At 42.4% G+C, this 18,882-nt stretch overlaps 1 protein-coding gene across 6 annotated transcripts in view; it reads left to right on the top strand.

The window, feature by feature from the left end:
* The window catches only part of MFAP3L (microfibril associated protein 3 like), a 181,783-nt gene extending 163,869 nt beyond the window's left edge, over window positions 1-17,914 (top strand). For all 6 annotated transcript variants that reach the window (XM_044061716.1, XM_044061711.1, XM_044061713.1 and 3 more), the window contains one exon: window positions 16,177-17,914. In XM_044061716.1, the coding sequence (XP_043917651.1) occupies window positions 16,177-17,009 (833 nt within the window). In that variant the 3' untranslated portion in view covers window positions 17,010-17,914. The remainder of the gene's footprint in view (window positions 1-16,176) is intronic.
* Window positions 17,915-18,882: the final 968 nt, after the last annotated feature.

Genomic DNA, 18,882 nt, shown 5'->3' with positions numbered 1-18,882 from the left:
AATTGTGGTTGATGTAGAGAGCTGCATTTAAAATACTATGTAAATTCATTCCTGTTCTTAGTGACCATCTCTCACCGGTGTCAGTTGTGAGGATTGAGCCTCCTTGATTACTGGGCCGGCGAATGAGACAATCACATATTGGTGGCAGCGGTGAGGTATTACTTGAACTTCATTAGCCTGTGGGCAGTTGTCACTGAAGGTGTGTATACTGTCAACAGCCACAAGGTAAACATTGAGTTTCATTTTTCACAACTGTTTCATTTATTTTTGTTAGTTTAGTTTATTCAGGGAAAGCAGGCAAAGATGTCAGCAGAGGAATATAGTAAGCTGACAAAGAACCAGTTGGCCAAGGTGTGTAAAGCCAAAGGAGTGGTGCAGGCTAACCAGACTAAAGAGGATGATTTCAACAGCTGCAGTATGGATCAGAGGCCAGGAGGACAACCAGTCTGGTGATGGAAATTTGCAGCCTTCAGAAACAGGACAGTTTACCTTTTCTGTAGAGGACTTAAAAATCTGTCTGGAGTTAGAGACTTGAACTGAAGGCCATATGTTTGGAGACTGAATAGGACTGTGGCATTTGGAGACCAAAGGGAAACTGCGGAGTTTGGAGGCTGAAGAATAGGAGAAGCAGTGTCACCATGAACTTGAGACTAAAGGGAGAAATTGCAACGTTTTGAGGCTGAAGAAAAGAAGCAGTATCAGCATGAACTGGAGACCGAAGTAACTGCATCCTTTGGAAGCTGAAGAAAAGGAGAAGCAGTGTCAGCATGAACTGGAGGCCAGACATGTGGAGATCGAAAAAATGTGAGACTGCAGCATTTAGAGATTGAAGAGAATGACAGACTACAATGAGTGGAGGCTGAAGAAAAAGAGAAGCAGCAAAAACACGAGTGGGAGATGCTGACTCTTCATCAGGGTCATGGAGGTAATGAGGAACGGAATAACTGGACCCCAGAAGCAGTAAAGGTCAGTAAATTTCTTCCACAGTTTGCAGCGGGGGATGCCTTTGATAGTTTTATTCATATATTTGAAAGAGTATGTAAACAGTCCAGTGCTGACCTACAGCTCTGGGTATGGTTCCTGACCCCCCCCCCCTTACTCTATGGTAAAGTTGTAACTGCTGTTTCTAAATTGTCTGATACTGATTGTTTAAACTATGATAGAGTAAAACCATGTTTATTGAACTATTACAAGTTAACACCTAAAGCTTACAGAAAAAAAGTTTTGTGAGCATAGATGCAAGGCACATGAAAGTGAATGTGATTATATTGCTGAGTTAAACACTTATTTTCATAGGTGGGTGAGTGTTTGTCAGGTCACCACTTTTGAAAAACTGGCAGACCTTTTGGTGAGGGAACAAGCCCTTAGTACTTTGCCTGAGGGCATGAGAATCTGGTTGGCAGACCGGGAGTGTAATTCTGCAGATGTGCTGTGAAGAAAAGGGGATCTCTACTTAACAAGCAGGGCATCACATCACAAGAAGGGGATACCCAGTGCAACACATGGATATAAAGGAACCCATGGTGGGCAGCGTAAATCACCACAACAGAGTCTACCAGTAGCAGATGCAGCCACTAGTTCAGGTACACGGCCAGGATCAGAGGTTAGGTGTTAAATGTAACCAGAGGGGCCATGTAGCATACAAATGTTCACTGAAGCAAGGTGGGGAACAAAAGGCGAGAGAGCCAGCAAGTGAGAATAACAGCCTGATGGTAGTAAGTTGTCTGTAGACAACAGCGGTACGAAACTATCACCTGAGCTTCTATCCTATGTTAATGGATGGAAGACGGGCCACTGCCATAACTGTTGTGAAGCCTGCAGTAGTTAAAGAAGAGCAGTAACTGCTTGAGCAGTCCACTCCAGTCAGAGCTTTAGGGGGAGTCGTATTCCAAATACCTTTGGCCAAGGTTCACTTTAAGTGGGAGGGTGGAAAAGGAAGCAAGCAGATAGCCGTGTTTGAGGATATTCCTGTAGATGTCCTGCCTTCAGACCAGTTATTTTACATTAAGAATGTTTGTGGTCTGCACTCTTGTGGGAGGAGAGGCTAGATTCTGCCCTTCTGAGCTGGAAATTTCTGGTTAAAGGCTTATTGCGCATGCTTACTTGAACTGTTTCTTTATGAAACTGGTACGCCTTGTTTGCTGTAGCATAGACTAGATTCAGGCCTGCTGGATCTAGCTTTGTTTGTATAACTTGTGCACTGATTCAGGCCGTCTTTTTTGGAGAAGGTTTCTCTGTACCCTAGTGGCAGGAGTCTGCAGTTAGAACTTGTCTGAATGAAGACTGCTGGAACAGGGCTCCGTTTTGAGCTTTTTAGCTGGTTAATTGGATAAAGTGTTGTTTTGATTGTATCTGCTCTATTTTCTGAAATATATAGATATATATAGATATATATAGATATATATATATATATATATATACACACACTTGTTTCCCACCTTTCTGAACTAGTTTAGTCCAGTTTTCAGGTCACTGCTGAATCCAGGGCTGTGTTACAAGTTTCTGTGTTGTTTTTGCGCTTGTGTTCCGCTAAGCAAGTGCCTTCCAGGTGTTCTGCAGAGTCTACAGCAGCAGAGAGACAAAAGAGAGACTTTGGAGTGATTAAGTTTCATTTTTCTGCTTTTCTTGCCGTCTTAACTAATTCCACCTAAAACGCCAGTTTGTTTAGCGTTTCTGTGATTTAAAAAGTTTGTTATTGCTACGTATTGTACTTATTTGCTGCCTGCACTTGAAATAAGTCATTTTTGTGTTTAAATAATCTGTTTAACTGTTGTAGGCTACACACTAAAGTGCAATAACCTTTTCTGTGCATCTAAAGTGTTGTTTTCATTGTATCTGCTCTATTTTCTGAAAAAAAAATTATACTTGTTTCCCGCCATTCTGAACTAGTATAGTCCAGTTTTCAGGTTATTGCTGAATCCAGGCCTGTGTTACAAGTTTCTGTGTTGCCCATACCTTACTTGGATAGAAGGAAGTTTCTGTGTTCACCTGTGAGAAGGGGGAGCTTTGAGCAGCCTGTCTGTCCCTGGAGGAGTGGTTTCAGCCCAGAAGTTAGTAGTTTATCGGCCATTTTGGGCTAATTTCTATCTCTTTCACTTCCCTGCTATAAAAACCGCATTTGTGCAGTTTAGCACACCGGGCAGTGCCAGTTAGCTAGAGTTAAACTATTCCCAGCTCCACGAAGTCTACTCTTCAATTGCTCTCTGAGCATGTAGCCCAGGCTGGTATGACCCTGACCCTAAGCAGCATCCTGCCCTCACCGAGAATGATGCCACAGTATAAAGAAAAAATGATCAATTTCAACAATTGGCTAAGTTTCTGGTGTCATTCAAAGGGGATCCAGTATCTGTCCGCCTGGGATGACATGCTCGACAAGCTACGTTGCTTCGCAAGAGATGACTTGCACCTGTCACCCTTAGGCTTTCGATTACTGGCAAAGGTTCCTGCCACCCCCATAGTGCCTTTATAGGCAAGGCTCAAAAGACAAACCCACCACCATAAATAGCACAAGTAACCAAAAACTGAGGGTAATGCTACTTAACGTCGAAAGTCTAAACCTCAAAATGCACGCACTCGAGGCACTCCTCAGTATGGAGAACATCGACATCTGTGCAGTAACAGAAACCTGGTTTAAGGCTCCTGAGAGCACCCCAGCACTACTAGGCTATAACTCGTACCATACCATTCGGCCACAGAACCAGGACTGAAACACAAAAGGCGGGGGTGTATCCATATTCATCAAGGATACCCACACCTCCAGGTTAGTGGAGCAGCACAATGCATCAGAGATCATCCATGTGCAACTACCAATGGGCAAAACTGCAATACAAAGTGTAGCTTGCTACAGATCACCCACCATGACCCAGGACCCCCATTCCACATTTCTGGAGACACTGGGAAATATGAAGGTCCTACCAAACACCATAATACTGGGTGATTTCAATTACCCAAACATAAACTGGGAGAACTACTCAAGTACTAACTCCCTTGCCCAACGCTTCCTAGAATTTATAAACGCGAATGCCCTGTATCAACTGGTCAACACCCCCACCAGAGGGAACAACATATTGGACCTGGTCATCACCAACATGGGTGACCAGTGTTCCACACTGGAGGTCAACCCCTCGTTGGTTAGATCAGACCATAGACTAATCACTCTGGATATCCACATTCCGCCCCCACCCCCAATCAAGGAAACCACCTTGAAAAACTTTTCAAAAGCAAACTTCACGTTACTTAAGACCAAGGTGGAAAGATTCACAGCCCCCATGCTAAAGGACAATGCTGTCTAAGCTGCTGAAACCTTTACAAAGGCACTCTGAGCATCTGCAGGAATGCATGGATCTTGCTATCTCAAGTAAAACCAAGACTCACTCCTCCAAGGAAAGGAAACCAGTCTGGTGGACCCCTGCCATAATCAAGCTATACAACAGAAGGAGGAAACTAGTACAAAAAAGAGTAAAATCCCAAGAAGGAAAGACATCCCTGATCAGTATCAGCAAGAAACTACGATCTCTCATTAAATCATCCAAGGCTAGTTTCAAAAGAAAAATTGCCAATGACTCCAAAGATGACCACAAAGCATTCTTTAGCTATGTCAAGAACCTAAGTGGAAATTCTCAACTCTGCTCTGAGTTAGTGCAGAATGGCACAAAATACACTGAACCGACTGATATTGCCAACATTCTGGCAGACAGGTTTAGTGCAAACTTCACCCCCCTCTCACCCCCTAAAGGGTCCATAACCATACTAGAAGAATGTAGGGCCCCATCAATCACCGACACACAGGTTAAAACAGCCCTATCCAAAGCCAAAAACACAGCTTCAATGGGACCAGACGGTGTCCCAGGCTGCGTCTTACAAGAGCTCCAAAATGAACTAACCCCTCACCTAAACACACTGCTCAAACTCAACCTCTCTACAGATTACATACCCACAGAGTGGCGCACAGCACAGTTATCCCACTCCACAAAGGTGGAGCCACAACGGACCCTGAGAACTATCACCCTATAAGCCTGACTAGCCTGGTCTGCAAGGCTATGGAGCGCATCATCATGGAACTCATTAACAGAGACATTGGGAGCCCCCGAACCTTGGACCCTACCCAGTTTGACTTTAAGGGCAGATTATGCCTCCTAAATCTGGTGGACTTCTTTGAGACAGTTACCAAGGCATTAGATGAGGGAAAGAAGGTCCACACAGCCTACCTAGACCTCCCAAAGGCTTTTGGCACCATTCCCCATTCTAGTATTATAGACAAGCTCACCAGCTTGAACATAAACCCCTACGTCACGAGATGGGTTGCCAACTGGCTCATGGATAGAACCCACATGGTGGAAGTTGCAGGCTCTACATCCGACTCTAAACCGGTTACAAGTGGCATCCCCCAGGGCTCAGTCCTAGGACCCTCCTGTTCGGTATATACTTCTCAGAGGTACAGGCAAGCATAGGAGGACTATGGTTGACCAAATTTGCAGACGACTACAAACTAGGGGCCATAACTGATTCTCCGGCTGATACAGACACCCTCCAGAAGGGTCTTACTGAGACGGATACCTGGTGTCAAAATCATGGCCTCAAGCTAAATGCCAAAAAGTGCATAGTCATCCCCTTTGGAAAAAATAAAAGTACCTGCGAACTACCACATCAGTGGTAGTCCCCTAAATACAGAAAATATAATAAGGGATCTGGGGACCCAAGTAGATAGTAATCTGCCCTTTGTTAATCATATTGCCAAGGTGATTAGAAAATCCTTCTATGTGGCCCACCTTAATCACAAAAGGGTTTGCATCTAGAACAAAAGAGGTTATTGTGCCTCTCTACTCATCACTCATTAGACCCATCATAGAATACAACCCCCCCCCCCCATTTGGGATGTACCTTACAAGACACCTGCAACAGCTGGAAAAACCACAAAAGTACCTCACCAAGAGGATTACTGGCCTCAAACAGATGCCCTATACAGCCCGACTCGAGAAACTCCAGCTGTACTCTGTTGCATACCGCTTACTCAGAGGTGATCTCTGCCTGATATACAAGGCCATGTCCAACCCAGAATTGATGGACATGCTCCACCTAAAAAAAAACAAATCCCGGAGAGCCACATGCTCTAGAGATATAAACCTCACCACAACGATAAATAGGATATGCTGGAGGGATAGATTCCTGTCCCAGAGTCTCCCCATGCTTTAGAACAGGATTCCAATATACATCAGGCAGAGCCACTCACTAACACTCTTCAAGAGAAACCTTGACGGGTGGATGGGAAACAGAAAATTTACTCCGGGGATCACTGCAGTGGCTCTGCTGGACAGTGGCACAGGGAACCAATGGCTCTGCTGGACAGAGGCACAGGGAGCTAATCTAAGGGGGTGGCGAAAGCCAACACATTCCGGCTAGGCTTATAAATGCCCTTGGGCAGATAGCCTGGTACTTACCTAGGAACCTATGTCTTGATAGGGAAGGACTTTGATATTGCAGTAACTTGTATTCATGCAGTTACTCACAGTCAGGCTTGAAGACGGGCATGTAGGGTTTGGTAGGCTGGTGGAGATCCAGACAGACCCCACACCTGAAGTTGGGGCTGATTATGTGGCTATTTCAGGAGGGAACTACCTTGTAGCAGTGAGCCTAAAAGTGAGGCACAGCTGCTGGTAGGTACTGATGTTCCCATGGACAGGGTGACTGCAAGGACAGAGGTGAGTGGTAGTACCCAGGTTTACAGTCAGGCACAGCTGTCAGAATATACTAGGCTTCCTGTGAAGGGAGAACTGGGAATGGTTACAAAGATAGAGTTGAGACAGGTTCAGCTTTCGGATCCTACTTTACTAGGCTTGAGGGAGGTATTTCACATCCTACTTTACTAGGCTTGAGGGAGGTAGCTAAGGAGGCACCTGATGCTCAAGGAAAAGGGGAGTCTGTATACTGGAGCAAAGGGTTACTGTATAGAGAGTGGATCCCTAAGGGAGGGCTAGAGGGTGTAGTAGTACAGCATTTGGTAGTGCCCAGAGCCTGCCATCTGGCACTTACAGCCATAGCCCATGACAATCCTTTTGCAGGTCATTTGGGCATAAAGCATACAAAGAGACATATTATGCAGAACTTTTATTGGCCTGGTATTGCAGAGGATGTAACAGGGTACTGCAAGTCCTTTGAGCAGTGCCAAATGTTAGGCAAGGGAGGGGACAATGTCAAAGCTCAGTTGATGCCTTTGCCTTTGATTGAGGAGCTGTTTCAGAGGGTAACTATGGATGTTGTGGGGTCTCTGAGTATCCCAAGTTCCACAGGAAAGAAGTGTATGCTGGTGGTAGATTGTGCTACTAGATGCAAATAGGTTCCACAAGGCAAAGTAGAAACACAAATTCCTTTATTCCAATGCAGGGAAAGCACTTTCACAGATACAATCTGCTTCATGCTTTGTGGAACCTATTTGTTTTTGTTCATAATTTTTCCTTTTTGGCTTTTGGTTCCGTTATTCATTTAGAGTTCCTTTTGGTTTGACTGTGCTACTAGATGCTCTGAAGTGGTGGCTCTGTCCTCCATTGAGGCAGAGAAGGTGGCAAATACTTTGTTAGAAATAAACTAATAAATAAAAGTTACCCGCCAAGGGATAAATGCTCCGTAACCAATAAAGCAAGAAGTAAATGTAATAAATAAAAACGCTCAGGAGCAACCCAGCACAGAGCAAAGTCTCCAGCATATAAATGTCCGCATAAAATGCAGTCTCCAGCAATACAAGTCAGTCTCCAGCAATAAAAATTGTGGAATATAAAACAGGCAGCAAACTGCTTGTTAATGGTTTGATAAAGCCTTTTGGTGAAAGCGCTTTCACCTTCACGTGTGTCTGGATTAAAGGATTTTTATTTTGCTTGGAATGTATTTGTTTGGTATACTTTTATATTCCACAATTTTTATTGCTGGAGACTGACTTGTATTGCTGGAAACTGCATTTTATGCGGACATTTATATGCTGGAGACTTTGCTCTGTGCTGGGTTGCTCCTGAGCGTTTTTATTTATTACATTTACTTTGTTAGAAATGTTCAGCAGGGTAGGTTTCCCCGAGAGAAATACTAACTGACAGAGGTGCCAATTTTATGTTAGACCTGCTGGCTTGTCTGTGGAAGCATTGTGGGGTGAAGCACCTAAAAACTGCCCCCTCCATCTCCAGACTAATGGTCTTGTGGAAAGGTTAAACTCTACACTAAAGACCATGCTATGGGCATTTGCAAACCAGTTTAAGAGAGAGTGGAACAGATATTTGCCCCATATATTGTTTGCATGCAGAGAAGTACCCCAGGAATCCACAGGTTTTTCACCTTTGAGTTGCTGTATGGGCATAGGATCAGGGGCCCTTTAGATTTGATTCATGATGAGTGGGAGGGTGAGTGTGGATCCCACAAGGAGTCTGTTATGGCATATGTCCTAAACCTCAGGACAAGGCTTAGGGAGCTCATGGGCTTGACCCAGGAGAACCTGGCAGGAGCCCAACAGCAGAAGAAAGTCTGGTATGACAGGAATGCTCGAGCCTAAGAGTATGCTGTGGGACAGCAGGTTATGGTGCTTATTCCTGTCAGACACAGTAAACTGCAGGCAGCTTGGGAGGGATCATTTGAAGTGGTAAGGAAGGTCAGTGATGTTAATTACATGGTGAACCTGTTAGGTGGGAGGCAGGAGCACAGATTATACCATGGTAACATGATGAAGCCTTATGATAATAGGGAGGCCCTAGTGCTGAGCATTTACAGTGGATGGCAGGAGGAGTCTGAGGGGGATCTGGTGACTGATCTCCTCAGTGAAGCACGGACTGACACCTTTGTGGGAGGGGTAACATCCCAGCGGCTATCCCCTACCCAGGTTAGAGAAATCTGAGCAGTGTTGCAGCAGTTTGGTGGCATGTTCATTGGGAAACATGGGTGCACCTACCTGGTGCAGCATCATGTGGATACAGGACCCCAAAGGCCGATTAAGCAGGGCCTTTATAGGGTGCCTGAGTGAGTCAGACAGACTCTGAGGGAGGAAATGTTGGAACTGGGAGTAATCCAAGAATCCAGCAGTCCCTGGACTTCCCCAGTGATGCTGGTGCCAAAGAAAGATGGTAGCATCAGATTCTGTGTGGACTACAGAAAACTAAACAGTCACACAGAGTCAGATGCTTACCCAATGCATAGGACAGACAAAGCCTTAGAGCAGCTGGGTGGGGCTAAGTATCTGACCAAGGGATATTGGCAGGTGCCCTTGACTCCCATCACTAGAGAAATGTCAGCCTTTGTGACTCCTTTCAGATTATACAAGTTCACGAAAATGCCTCAGCAACCTTCCAGAGGCTGGTAGATGGTATCCTAGCAGGAACAGGTGATTATGCCCTTGCTTACCTTGATGATATTGCCATCTACAGCCATTCCTGGCAAGAGCATCTTAAGCATGTCAGGGAGGTCCTGAGTAGACTGAAAAGGGTAGGGTTGACCATTAAGCCCAGTAAGTGTCAGGTGGCCAGGTGAGGGCATTCTTGGGGATAGTGGGATACTATAGAAAGTCTATTCCCAGTTATAGTAGAATAGCTGTTCCCCTCACAGACCTGACAAGGAAAAACAGGCCAGATAAGGTAGTGTGGACCTCACCCTGTAAGTAGGCATTTCACAAGCTTAAAGGGGCTTTGGGAGGACCCCCTGTGTTAGCCAGTCCAGTGTACAGTAAAGAATATTTGTACAGGTGGACACTTCAAACCATGGGGTGGGGGCTCTACTCAGTGAGGTTTCCACAGAGGGAGAAGAGCATCCAGTTGTATATCTCAGCCATAGACTCCAACCCAGGGAGGAGTGTTATACAGCTGTAGAACAAGAATATCTAGCCATAGTATGGGCACTGCAGAAACTTCAGCTTCATCTGTATGGAAGGAAATTCACTGTGGTTACAGACCAAAATCCCTTAACATGGCTATATACAGTCAGCCAGCAAAATGCCAAGTTATTAAGGTGGAGCCTAGGGTTACAGGTGTATGACATGACAGTGAAGCACTGTAGTGGGGTCAGCAGTGCCAGTGCAGAAGGACTGTCAAGACAGGGTATGGGTTAATGTGTTCCTAGACAAGCCCATTTCTCTCAAGCAATGTTTTTCCAGGGTCACTTGAAAAACTAGCTTGAGTTTTCAAAGTTGGGGAGAGATGTGACGATGTGAGGTATTGCCATCTCTGCCCTATTCCTCCTAGCACAGATGGCAATACTTCACATCGTCACAGATGTGACTATGTGAGGTATTGTCATCTGTGCCAGGAGGAATAGGGCAGTGCATGTGTAATGTATGACAGCATAGTTAGCTGGAGTTTTGTTGGTGGTTTTGTGTCGTTTGGCTGTTGCACTGACTTGTGCAGATGCTTGTGTTAGAGGTGTGTCAACGATGTTGTTGTGACTTGTTGGGTGTTTGTTTTGGACAGGGAGTTCTGGAGGCGAAGAGTGAAGGTTTTTAGAGTTTTGTTTTTGGGTGCTGCAGTGGATCTTGGTAGGGCTCTGGGTGTGTGTTGTGCCAGAGTCAGGTGATCAAATGTGATGTCATTCTGTAACCAGTACCGAGAGGATGGAACTCTCCCAGCAACTGGTTTTGTTTTGTTTTCTTTGGAACCTTTTATAAAAATCTTTCACAGTTCATTTGTTGTTCAGTTTAGTTTGAAGCTCATCACCTTGCCTTGTGGAAGTAAGCATGTCAGCATCCTATCTTGCCTTGCTGTATTAATTAATTTTGCTAGGGAGCAGTTATTCTTTAGACAGTCAGGAAATACAGTGAGATTAGTTAAGTAGTGTTTTTCCTGCATCTGTTTGAATCTATCCAGTTGTGTTATTTTTATTTCTCCTGTGACAAACTCTGGTGTTTATCATATTTAGTATTCTCACATTTTCTATTTTATTATTTATTATTGAATAGTTGTATATCTTTCATTGTGGCTGGTCTTTTAGAGAATACTTCTAACAACTTGAGAGTACTTGTGTTTATTTTAGGGAAGCTGTGGCTGCTCCAGAAAGACTTGCTGCTTTGCTTACACTCTGCTATTCATGTTAGTATTGACTTGACTCTGTGTAATTGGATACCCTTGTAAGAGCCTGTGATTGGTTGACTGGTGGCAGTGTGGTTACCTTATCGTCTGGGAGGAAGGGGTACAGCTAGTAAATCTGTACCAGCCTTACCCAGGAGTGTGTGTGTGTGTGTGTGTGTGTGTGTGTGTGTGTGTGTGTGTGTGTGTGTGTGTGTGTGTGAGTGAAAATCAAATACCCAGGTGTGAGTGTGTCAGCTACTTGGAACTGGGACATAGTACTCCAAAGTGAGTTTTATTAGGGATCTGGAGAGACCGAGAGTCCAGTTCTAGGGCTGGAGCATGTTCCCTGTGTGCTCTTGGGGGAAATTGTGCTTGATGCAGAGAGCTGCATTTAAAATACTTTTTGAAGTCATTTATGTTCTTAGTGACTGTCACCACTGTCCGTGATGAGGATTGAGGCTCCTTGATTATTGGCCCAGAGTAGAGAGAGGCCATCACATGTACGAAAGGATCTGTTTTAAAAATAAAGTTGTCCTTAGCTCCCCTGCCCCCAAGACCTTAATCTTCTAGGGGTCACTCATTTTAGCTAGAAGTGTATTTTTGCCTTTCTTTTTAAAACTGAGTGCAGAAGAAAGTGGACATTGCGTAGTTGCATCTATTTTCTGCAGATGAAGGATATTGCAGTGGCAGGTTCAGTGCCCTATCACCAGGATTATGAAAATGATCAGTTTTGATTAGTGTACCAGTACTCCTGTAAACAAACGTAAATAAAGAAAAATATAAAATTAAAAAAAAACTCAGGTGAAGCTGCATTATATAGACCAGGGGTGTCCAAGCATTTGGCTTGCCAGGGCCACATTGAGTGAATAGAAATTGGCTTGGGGCTGCATATAAAATATATCACATAGTTAACTCTTGCTGCCAGGGGAGACCAAAGTCCTGTGACAAACTCTGGTGTTTAGTATATTTAGTATTCTCACATTTTCTATTTTATTATTTATTATTGAATAGTTGTATATCTTTCATTGTGGCTGGTCTTTTAGAGAATACTTCTAACAACTTGAGAGTACTTGTGTTTATTTTAGGGAAGCTGTGGCCGCTCCAGAAAGACTTGCTGCTTTGCTTACACTCTGCTATTCATGTTAGTATAGACTTGACTCCGTGTAATTGGATACCCTTGTAAGAGCCTGTGATTGGTTGACTGCTGGCAGTGTGGTTACCTTATCGTCTGGGAAGAAGGGGTACAGCTAGTAAATCTGTACCAGCCTTACCCAGGAGTGTGTGTGTGTGTGTGTGTGTGTGTGTGTGTGTGTGTGTGTGTGAGTGAAAATCAAATACCCAGGTGTGAGTGTGTCAGCTACTTGGAACTGGGACATAGTACTCCAAAGTGAGTTTTATTAGGGATCTGGAGAGACCGAGAGTCCAGTTCTAGGGCTGGAGCATGTTCCCTGTGTGCTCTTGGGGGAAATTGTGCTTGATGCAGAGAGCTGCATTTAAAATACTTTTTGAAGTCATTCATGTTCTTAGTGACTGTCACCACTGTCTGTGATGAGGATTGAGGCTCCTTGATTATTGGCCCAGAGTAGAGAGAGGCCATCACATCTACGAAAGGATCTGTTTTAAAAATAAAGTTGTCCTTAGCTCCCCTGCCCCCAAGACCTTAATCTTCTAGGGGTCACTTATTTTAGCCAGAAGTGTATTTTTGCCTTTCTTTTTAAAACTGAGTGCAGAAGAAAGTGGACATTGCGTAGTTGCATCTATTTTCTGCAGATGAAGGATATTGCAGTGGCAGGTTCAGTGCCCTATCACCAGGATTATGAAAATGATCAGTTTTGATTAGTGTACCAGTACTCCTGTAAACAAACGTAAATAAAGAAAAATATAAAATTAAAAAAAAACTCAGATGAAGCTGCATTATATAGACCAGGGGTGTCCAAGCATTTGGCTTGCCAGGGCCACATTGAGTGAATAGAAATTGGTTTGGGGCTGCATATAAAATATATCATATAGTTAACTCTTGCTGCCAGGGGGGACCAAAGTCGACCTCCTGGCTGTACTGTAGGTGCATTTGAACAATGAATAAATGTAATAAATGCCTAATATTTGCCTTAAAATTCTAATTCTTAATCCAACAGTTAACTCTAACATCTTAGTTAATATGTTTTTTATACAAATAAGCAGGTACAAAACTCTTCCATTTTTATGAGATCATACCTCTTGATTTTGCTGATTTCTTAAAGATGTTTTATGGCACATAGGGAAGAAGCTCTGACTGAAACAGACAGCCTAGGTAGATTATCAGCCCAGGTGCTGGAAGAGGCATTGATGTGGGAAGAGGAATGATGAGGAACAAGGCTGCTCCTTTTTGGAGGGAGGAGGGAGCAGAATGTGTGAACATGTTCAAGGACACACCCAGAACACAAGATCTGGTGGTGACGCTATAGCTATGATAACAGCCATCAATCAAGTTGCTAGATGGCTAGGCATAATACAGGACATATCATTATATGAGGAGGTGGCTCCCCATGGCACCCCTGTGCAACCACCATGTGATGTATAGCATACACGTTTATCGGGGGTAAGTACGGACACAAAGAAAAAACTCAGTTGGACAATTATTGCACCTGTGCATGCCCTGTCCACTGCTCGAACTTGGATGTTACTAGGCTCTTGGGCTGAGAAACCTTCTCATTTGGAGTGACACACTCATTGCGGAGGGGACAAATCCAAGGTAAGCTTCTAACATCATGGGCATCATTAAGTACGTCAGAGGTATGGGAAATGCTACGGATCTAAAGTCAGCAGTAGATGCCCAAAAAGTGTCTATATAGCAAAGATTTTTCATATTGCCATTCTTTGCAATCATGATGCTTGTTCTAAGATGCAGACTTGTTAGATAGTATGAAGACCAGAGTGATCAGTAAAACTCAAGAGATCTGCATGGTATTTATTTGTCTGAGCATAGTAAAGGATATCAGTGCCATTATCACAAGAATATGATGTAGAATCAATTATCTTTAAACTTCCAAATACTAACTGCTTTCTGTTTGGCCATTTCTATTTCCTGTACATAAATGGCTGCATTTCCAAAAGGTTGACTATAGTCCCAGAACATTTTCAAGGCATGGTACTGGAATAATTACCTATAGTAAAACTCATAGTCTGTGCTCTCAGTTCCAAAGGCAAAGGAAAAGTGCAGCTTGAATTTTAATTATAAAACAAAATTAAATGCCAATTTGTATACTACAGTATTCACTTCTGTACAGAAATGCATCTTCTTTTTAGGCCCAATGTTACAGCAACAGAAGGTATTTATGTCATTGGTAAGATTTGTTTTTAAACTGAATGTTTTACAGAGGTAGTCTATCGATATCTTATTACCATACCGGCCTATATATGACGCTGCCTACAAATCAGTATCCCTACATCACTCTTCCTGGTATCATTATAAAATTATCAGGACAAGCAAGAGAATATTCAGCTTTATACAGCCCACTGCATGAGCTAACAGAGTCTAGAAAAACAGGCTGCATATTCTCATATGTAAATGTCTTCCTAAACAAGTAAAATAACCATTTGCTATACATTTAAAATGACAGTAAAAATCATATAGTCTGAGGAATAGCTATTATTTTAGATATGATTTCAGAAGACACGATTCTGAGATATACTTAGTTGTCCACCTAAAAATTATGAAATGAATATGAAAAAAACAGTAACCAATGTGTGTATAGTAATATTAGCGATACCTAGTCATACAGGACCAAATTTCTGACTCTCTTGAAATGTTCTAACAAATTTCACAGGAAAATATGCCAGAACTCTCACTCCAGAATGTATTTTCTGTTAGTGACTTCAAATACAAAGACACATACACAATTGTATCTTCATTCATGTAGTGTGGGTCACTGCTTAAGTCTAAATTTGGTAGGAAGAGCAAACATAAATCCACCAATATAAAACTTCATGAAATAAAATAAGCTTGTTTTTTATTTCTAAAGCAATATCATCATAAAATAGATATAGTCTGATGTACTGCATTCCTCTGAGCAAAAGTCATTCCACCAACCGTAATGGAAACTGATTATAATGCAGCAACTGGACTTTAACTAAGCATGCCAAATAATCCATATGTCAATCCCTTTGATTTATTAACAGAATTTTCAGGGAATTATAACATGATGTTCTGACAAAAAATACAGCCTTCTACACTTGCACTTAGACTTAGCTGATTGCCACCCATTTGTTCCCCACTCTTTGTGAGCTTGGAGGAGATACCAGACATTCTTTGAAAATCTGTACAGTTGACAGGTACGTTAATTCAGTACAACACTCACTGTCTCTCTCTCTCTCATCCACACACACACACACACACACACACTTACTTTCACGCACACAAACATTTTGCTTTCATGCATGCACTCACTCACTTCGCACTTCTCTAGTAATAAAGTTAGGTGCTGGCCCTTTCAAAGGCAATTATGTCAAATCTGTACATGAATCCCTCTTCAGCACGAACGCGCACTGATTCTTCAGCGCAAAATAACACATCGGCGCAAACACACAGATCCTACTTTGGCACAAAAAAAACAAAACAGGAAGGGTACTTTGGTGCATGCGCACACCAGCGTTGCGGTTACAGGTCACTGTCACGAAAAACAAATGAAAAACGTGTTTTGGCACATGCGTACACTGAAGTTGCAGTTAAAGGTCATGGGTCGCATGGAAGAGCTCTGAAGGCCACAGGTTGGACACATCTGATATAGACTGTGCTGACTTCTTAAACCCTGGGCTTTCTTTAATTCATCATCAAAGTACTGCTTGTTTAAAATTCTAAATATTTATTTTTCTTTTGTAAAGACACCTGACTTAGGTGGAAGGCTTTTACTGTGGACAAGTAGTTTAAAGACTAACCCATTGACAAGAATGCTATCCAAGTGTTCGTGAACTTGTTAAGTTTAGTATTCTGATTTTAAAATAAATTGGCTTTACTGTGGTTCCAACATTATCAGTCTCCTTGAGTTAAATGACTGCACAGCACAATTCTTAATTTGAGATTCATTGGTTTAGATAAATACTTTGATATGCCAAGTTGTTTTTGTCATAACATTTGTACAAGTATTACAAATACTTCCTTTTTTCTTTTGTCCAGGAGGAAAATGGAGTATACTTTCTAATGGCGTACTTAACATCACAACTGTTGCATTTGAAGACAGGGGAAAATACACCTGTGTTGCTACAAACTTGCATGGAAGTGTCAACTACACTGTGACACTGAGGGTTGTCTTTACCTCTGGGGATATGGGAATTTATTATATGATTGTCTGTCTTGTAGCATTTACTGTTGTTATGATTTTAAACATCACACGACTCTGTATGATGAGCAGTCATCTTAAGAAAACAGAGAAAGCCATAAATGATTTCTTCAGAACAGAAGGAGCAGAGAAGCTACAAAAGGCTTTTGAAATAGCTAAACGAATACCCATAATTACATCTGCCAAAACGCTTGAACTGGCCAAAGTCACACAATTCAAGACCATGGAGTTTGCACGCTATATCGAAGAGCTTGCTCGGAGCGTTCCTCTTCCTCCACTTATAATGAACTGTCGAACCTTTGTGGAGGAGATGATGGAAGTAGTTGGTATAGAAGATTATGGACGGACCTTTGTCAGGCAAGTCCCTGAGGTTCAGGAATCTACTGGTAAAGATGACGTTTACACTATTCCAAAATATCTGAAGCGCAGTGATTCACCAACAGGTGATTCTGATGCATCATCAGTCCAGGAACCTGCACATCACATTGCAATACAAGTGTCTGTGCATGCTTTGTCTAAAAATGAAAGCTTGGATAGCCATTCCCAGTACAGTGCCCATTCAGATACAGAACCTGCAACAATGCAGACCTCTGCAAACTCGGGCATACCAGCCGTAGCTACAACACAGACTGACAAAAATATCGAGGTTATATATGAAAGCCATGTGTAATACAGGAGCATCTATGCAGATAAGACATTCAGGTGGATAATATTTTATCTTGGAGTATATTTGCTTACCAGTAAGCCTTACTAGGATAGCATCACTGAAAATGCATAACTTTTATGTTAATATGTTTTTCTAATGCCCTATGCCTTCATAAATCCTAGTTTATTGCCTTGCTGTTAGTTGTCATTTTATGTTAGAATTGTTTTTGTTTCCCTGAATTATTTAAGTATTGATTTTTAGATGCTTAATATATTATTTGATAGGAAAGTATAAGGAATTTGTTCACTAAGGAGTAAGTTTGACCTGGAGAGATAAACTGCAAGATTTATTTATCACTTCTGTTTATCATTATGTATTAACCAATTTGCTGCTGTAAATTCTCCTTTTTTCCACTCTGACAGCATGCACTGTGATGGCATCATAATTGAATATATGAGTGTATGTGAGTGGTTTTGCTCCTTCTAGGATTGGTATATATATTTTTCTTTCCCATTGAGATTTGCAGGCTATGGAATGAGCCTGCCAGTTTAACAGAAATAAAAAAGGAAGATTCTAACCTTGTTTCTGCATTGTTGAATTCTGTTTAAATTAACAAAAGGGAATTCTGTTTCTCCTTTATTCTATGATTCATCATCAATGGTTTCTTTTCTTGGCATGTAGTGATTTCATGCATCTGTCCATTCCTTTTTGGATATGCAGATGCAGGGAGTTGGCCTAGTAGAGATTGTCTTACTGGCAAGAAAGACAAACATAAACAAGATTTTGTAATAAGAACTGCAAGTGGAACTTCAGACTGTAATTGATGTCCACAGCAAGGAGCTTAACAGTTTTATTGTTTGTCGTCAGTGCACCAACAGTAGACCATTGAGACTGTAAGTGCTTGCTAATAAACTTACTGTATGATTGATTGTGTAAGTAAATTATTTGTTGTAGCTGTCTGACAGCAGTTATCAAAAGCTACATGATACCGCTTCCTCTTGATTGTTTTTCTTTAAAAACTGTATTAATAGTTTCAGTTGTATGCTAGTGCTTCTGTAGACTTTGTGAAAGCATTGTATTTTTGAGCATGACACAGCCTGGCTACCCCCTCCTCTTACCCCTAACCAAATTCCACCTCAACCCCAGGCCTCTCCACTACCATCTCCCAAAAGGCAGAAGCTTGTCCACTTTTATAAGGAATTGGAAAACATTTGCTCAGGGCACGTGGGTGCCAATAATTTTAAAGAGGGATTAAGTTCCTAAGGCCTAGATCTCATTTCAGAGGCATTCCACCTGTTCCAAGAGACCAGATTCAATTTATACCTTAGTTTCTCAAAGATATGTTGGAGACGGGGACCATAGAAAGAGTGCCGTTTGAGGAGGAAGCCACAGTGTTCTACTCCAGACTGTTCCTTGTCCTAGGAAAAGTGGGTACTTGGAGACCCGTCTTAGATCTTTCCCATCCAAACCAGTTTTGGAACTGTCAAAATGCTTACCCTGCTAGACCTCTTACCAATGATTGTTCAAGGAGCTTTCATGGCTACCTTGGACTTGAAGGGAGCATATATTCACATCCCCCTAAGCAGAAAATACAGAAGATATCTAAGGTGTGTAGCAGATGGAGACCATTATCATTGTATCACCTTGCACTTTGGCTTGTCCAATGTGTCCAGAATAGTCACAAAATGCCTGGTGCCAGTGGTTGCCTTTTGCAGGACAGAGGTCATTACAATTTTTCCTTACCTAGATGGCTGCCTTGTCCTTGCAGAGTCGTGTCAGTGTGCATTAGATGCCATGAACTTCACTCTAAAGTGTTTTTCAAGACTGGGAGGACTGGGCCTGATGGTTAACAGAGAGAGAGAAATGCTCTCTCATCTCTTCTCAAAGGGTAGCGTTT

The sequence above is a fragment of the Protopterus annectens genome, chromosome 2.part0 (genome assembly GCF_019279795.1).
Source record: "Protopterus annectens isolate FY-2018-M chromosome 2.part0, PAN1.0, whole genome shotgun sequence".
Taxonomy (NCBI): Eukaryota; Metazoa; Chordata; order Ceratodontiformes; family Protopteridae; genus Protopterus; species Protopterus annectens.
Note: the sequence above shows the minus strand (reverse complement) of the source record. Positions and strands in the feature narration are given on the sequence as shown.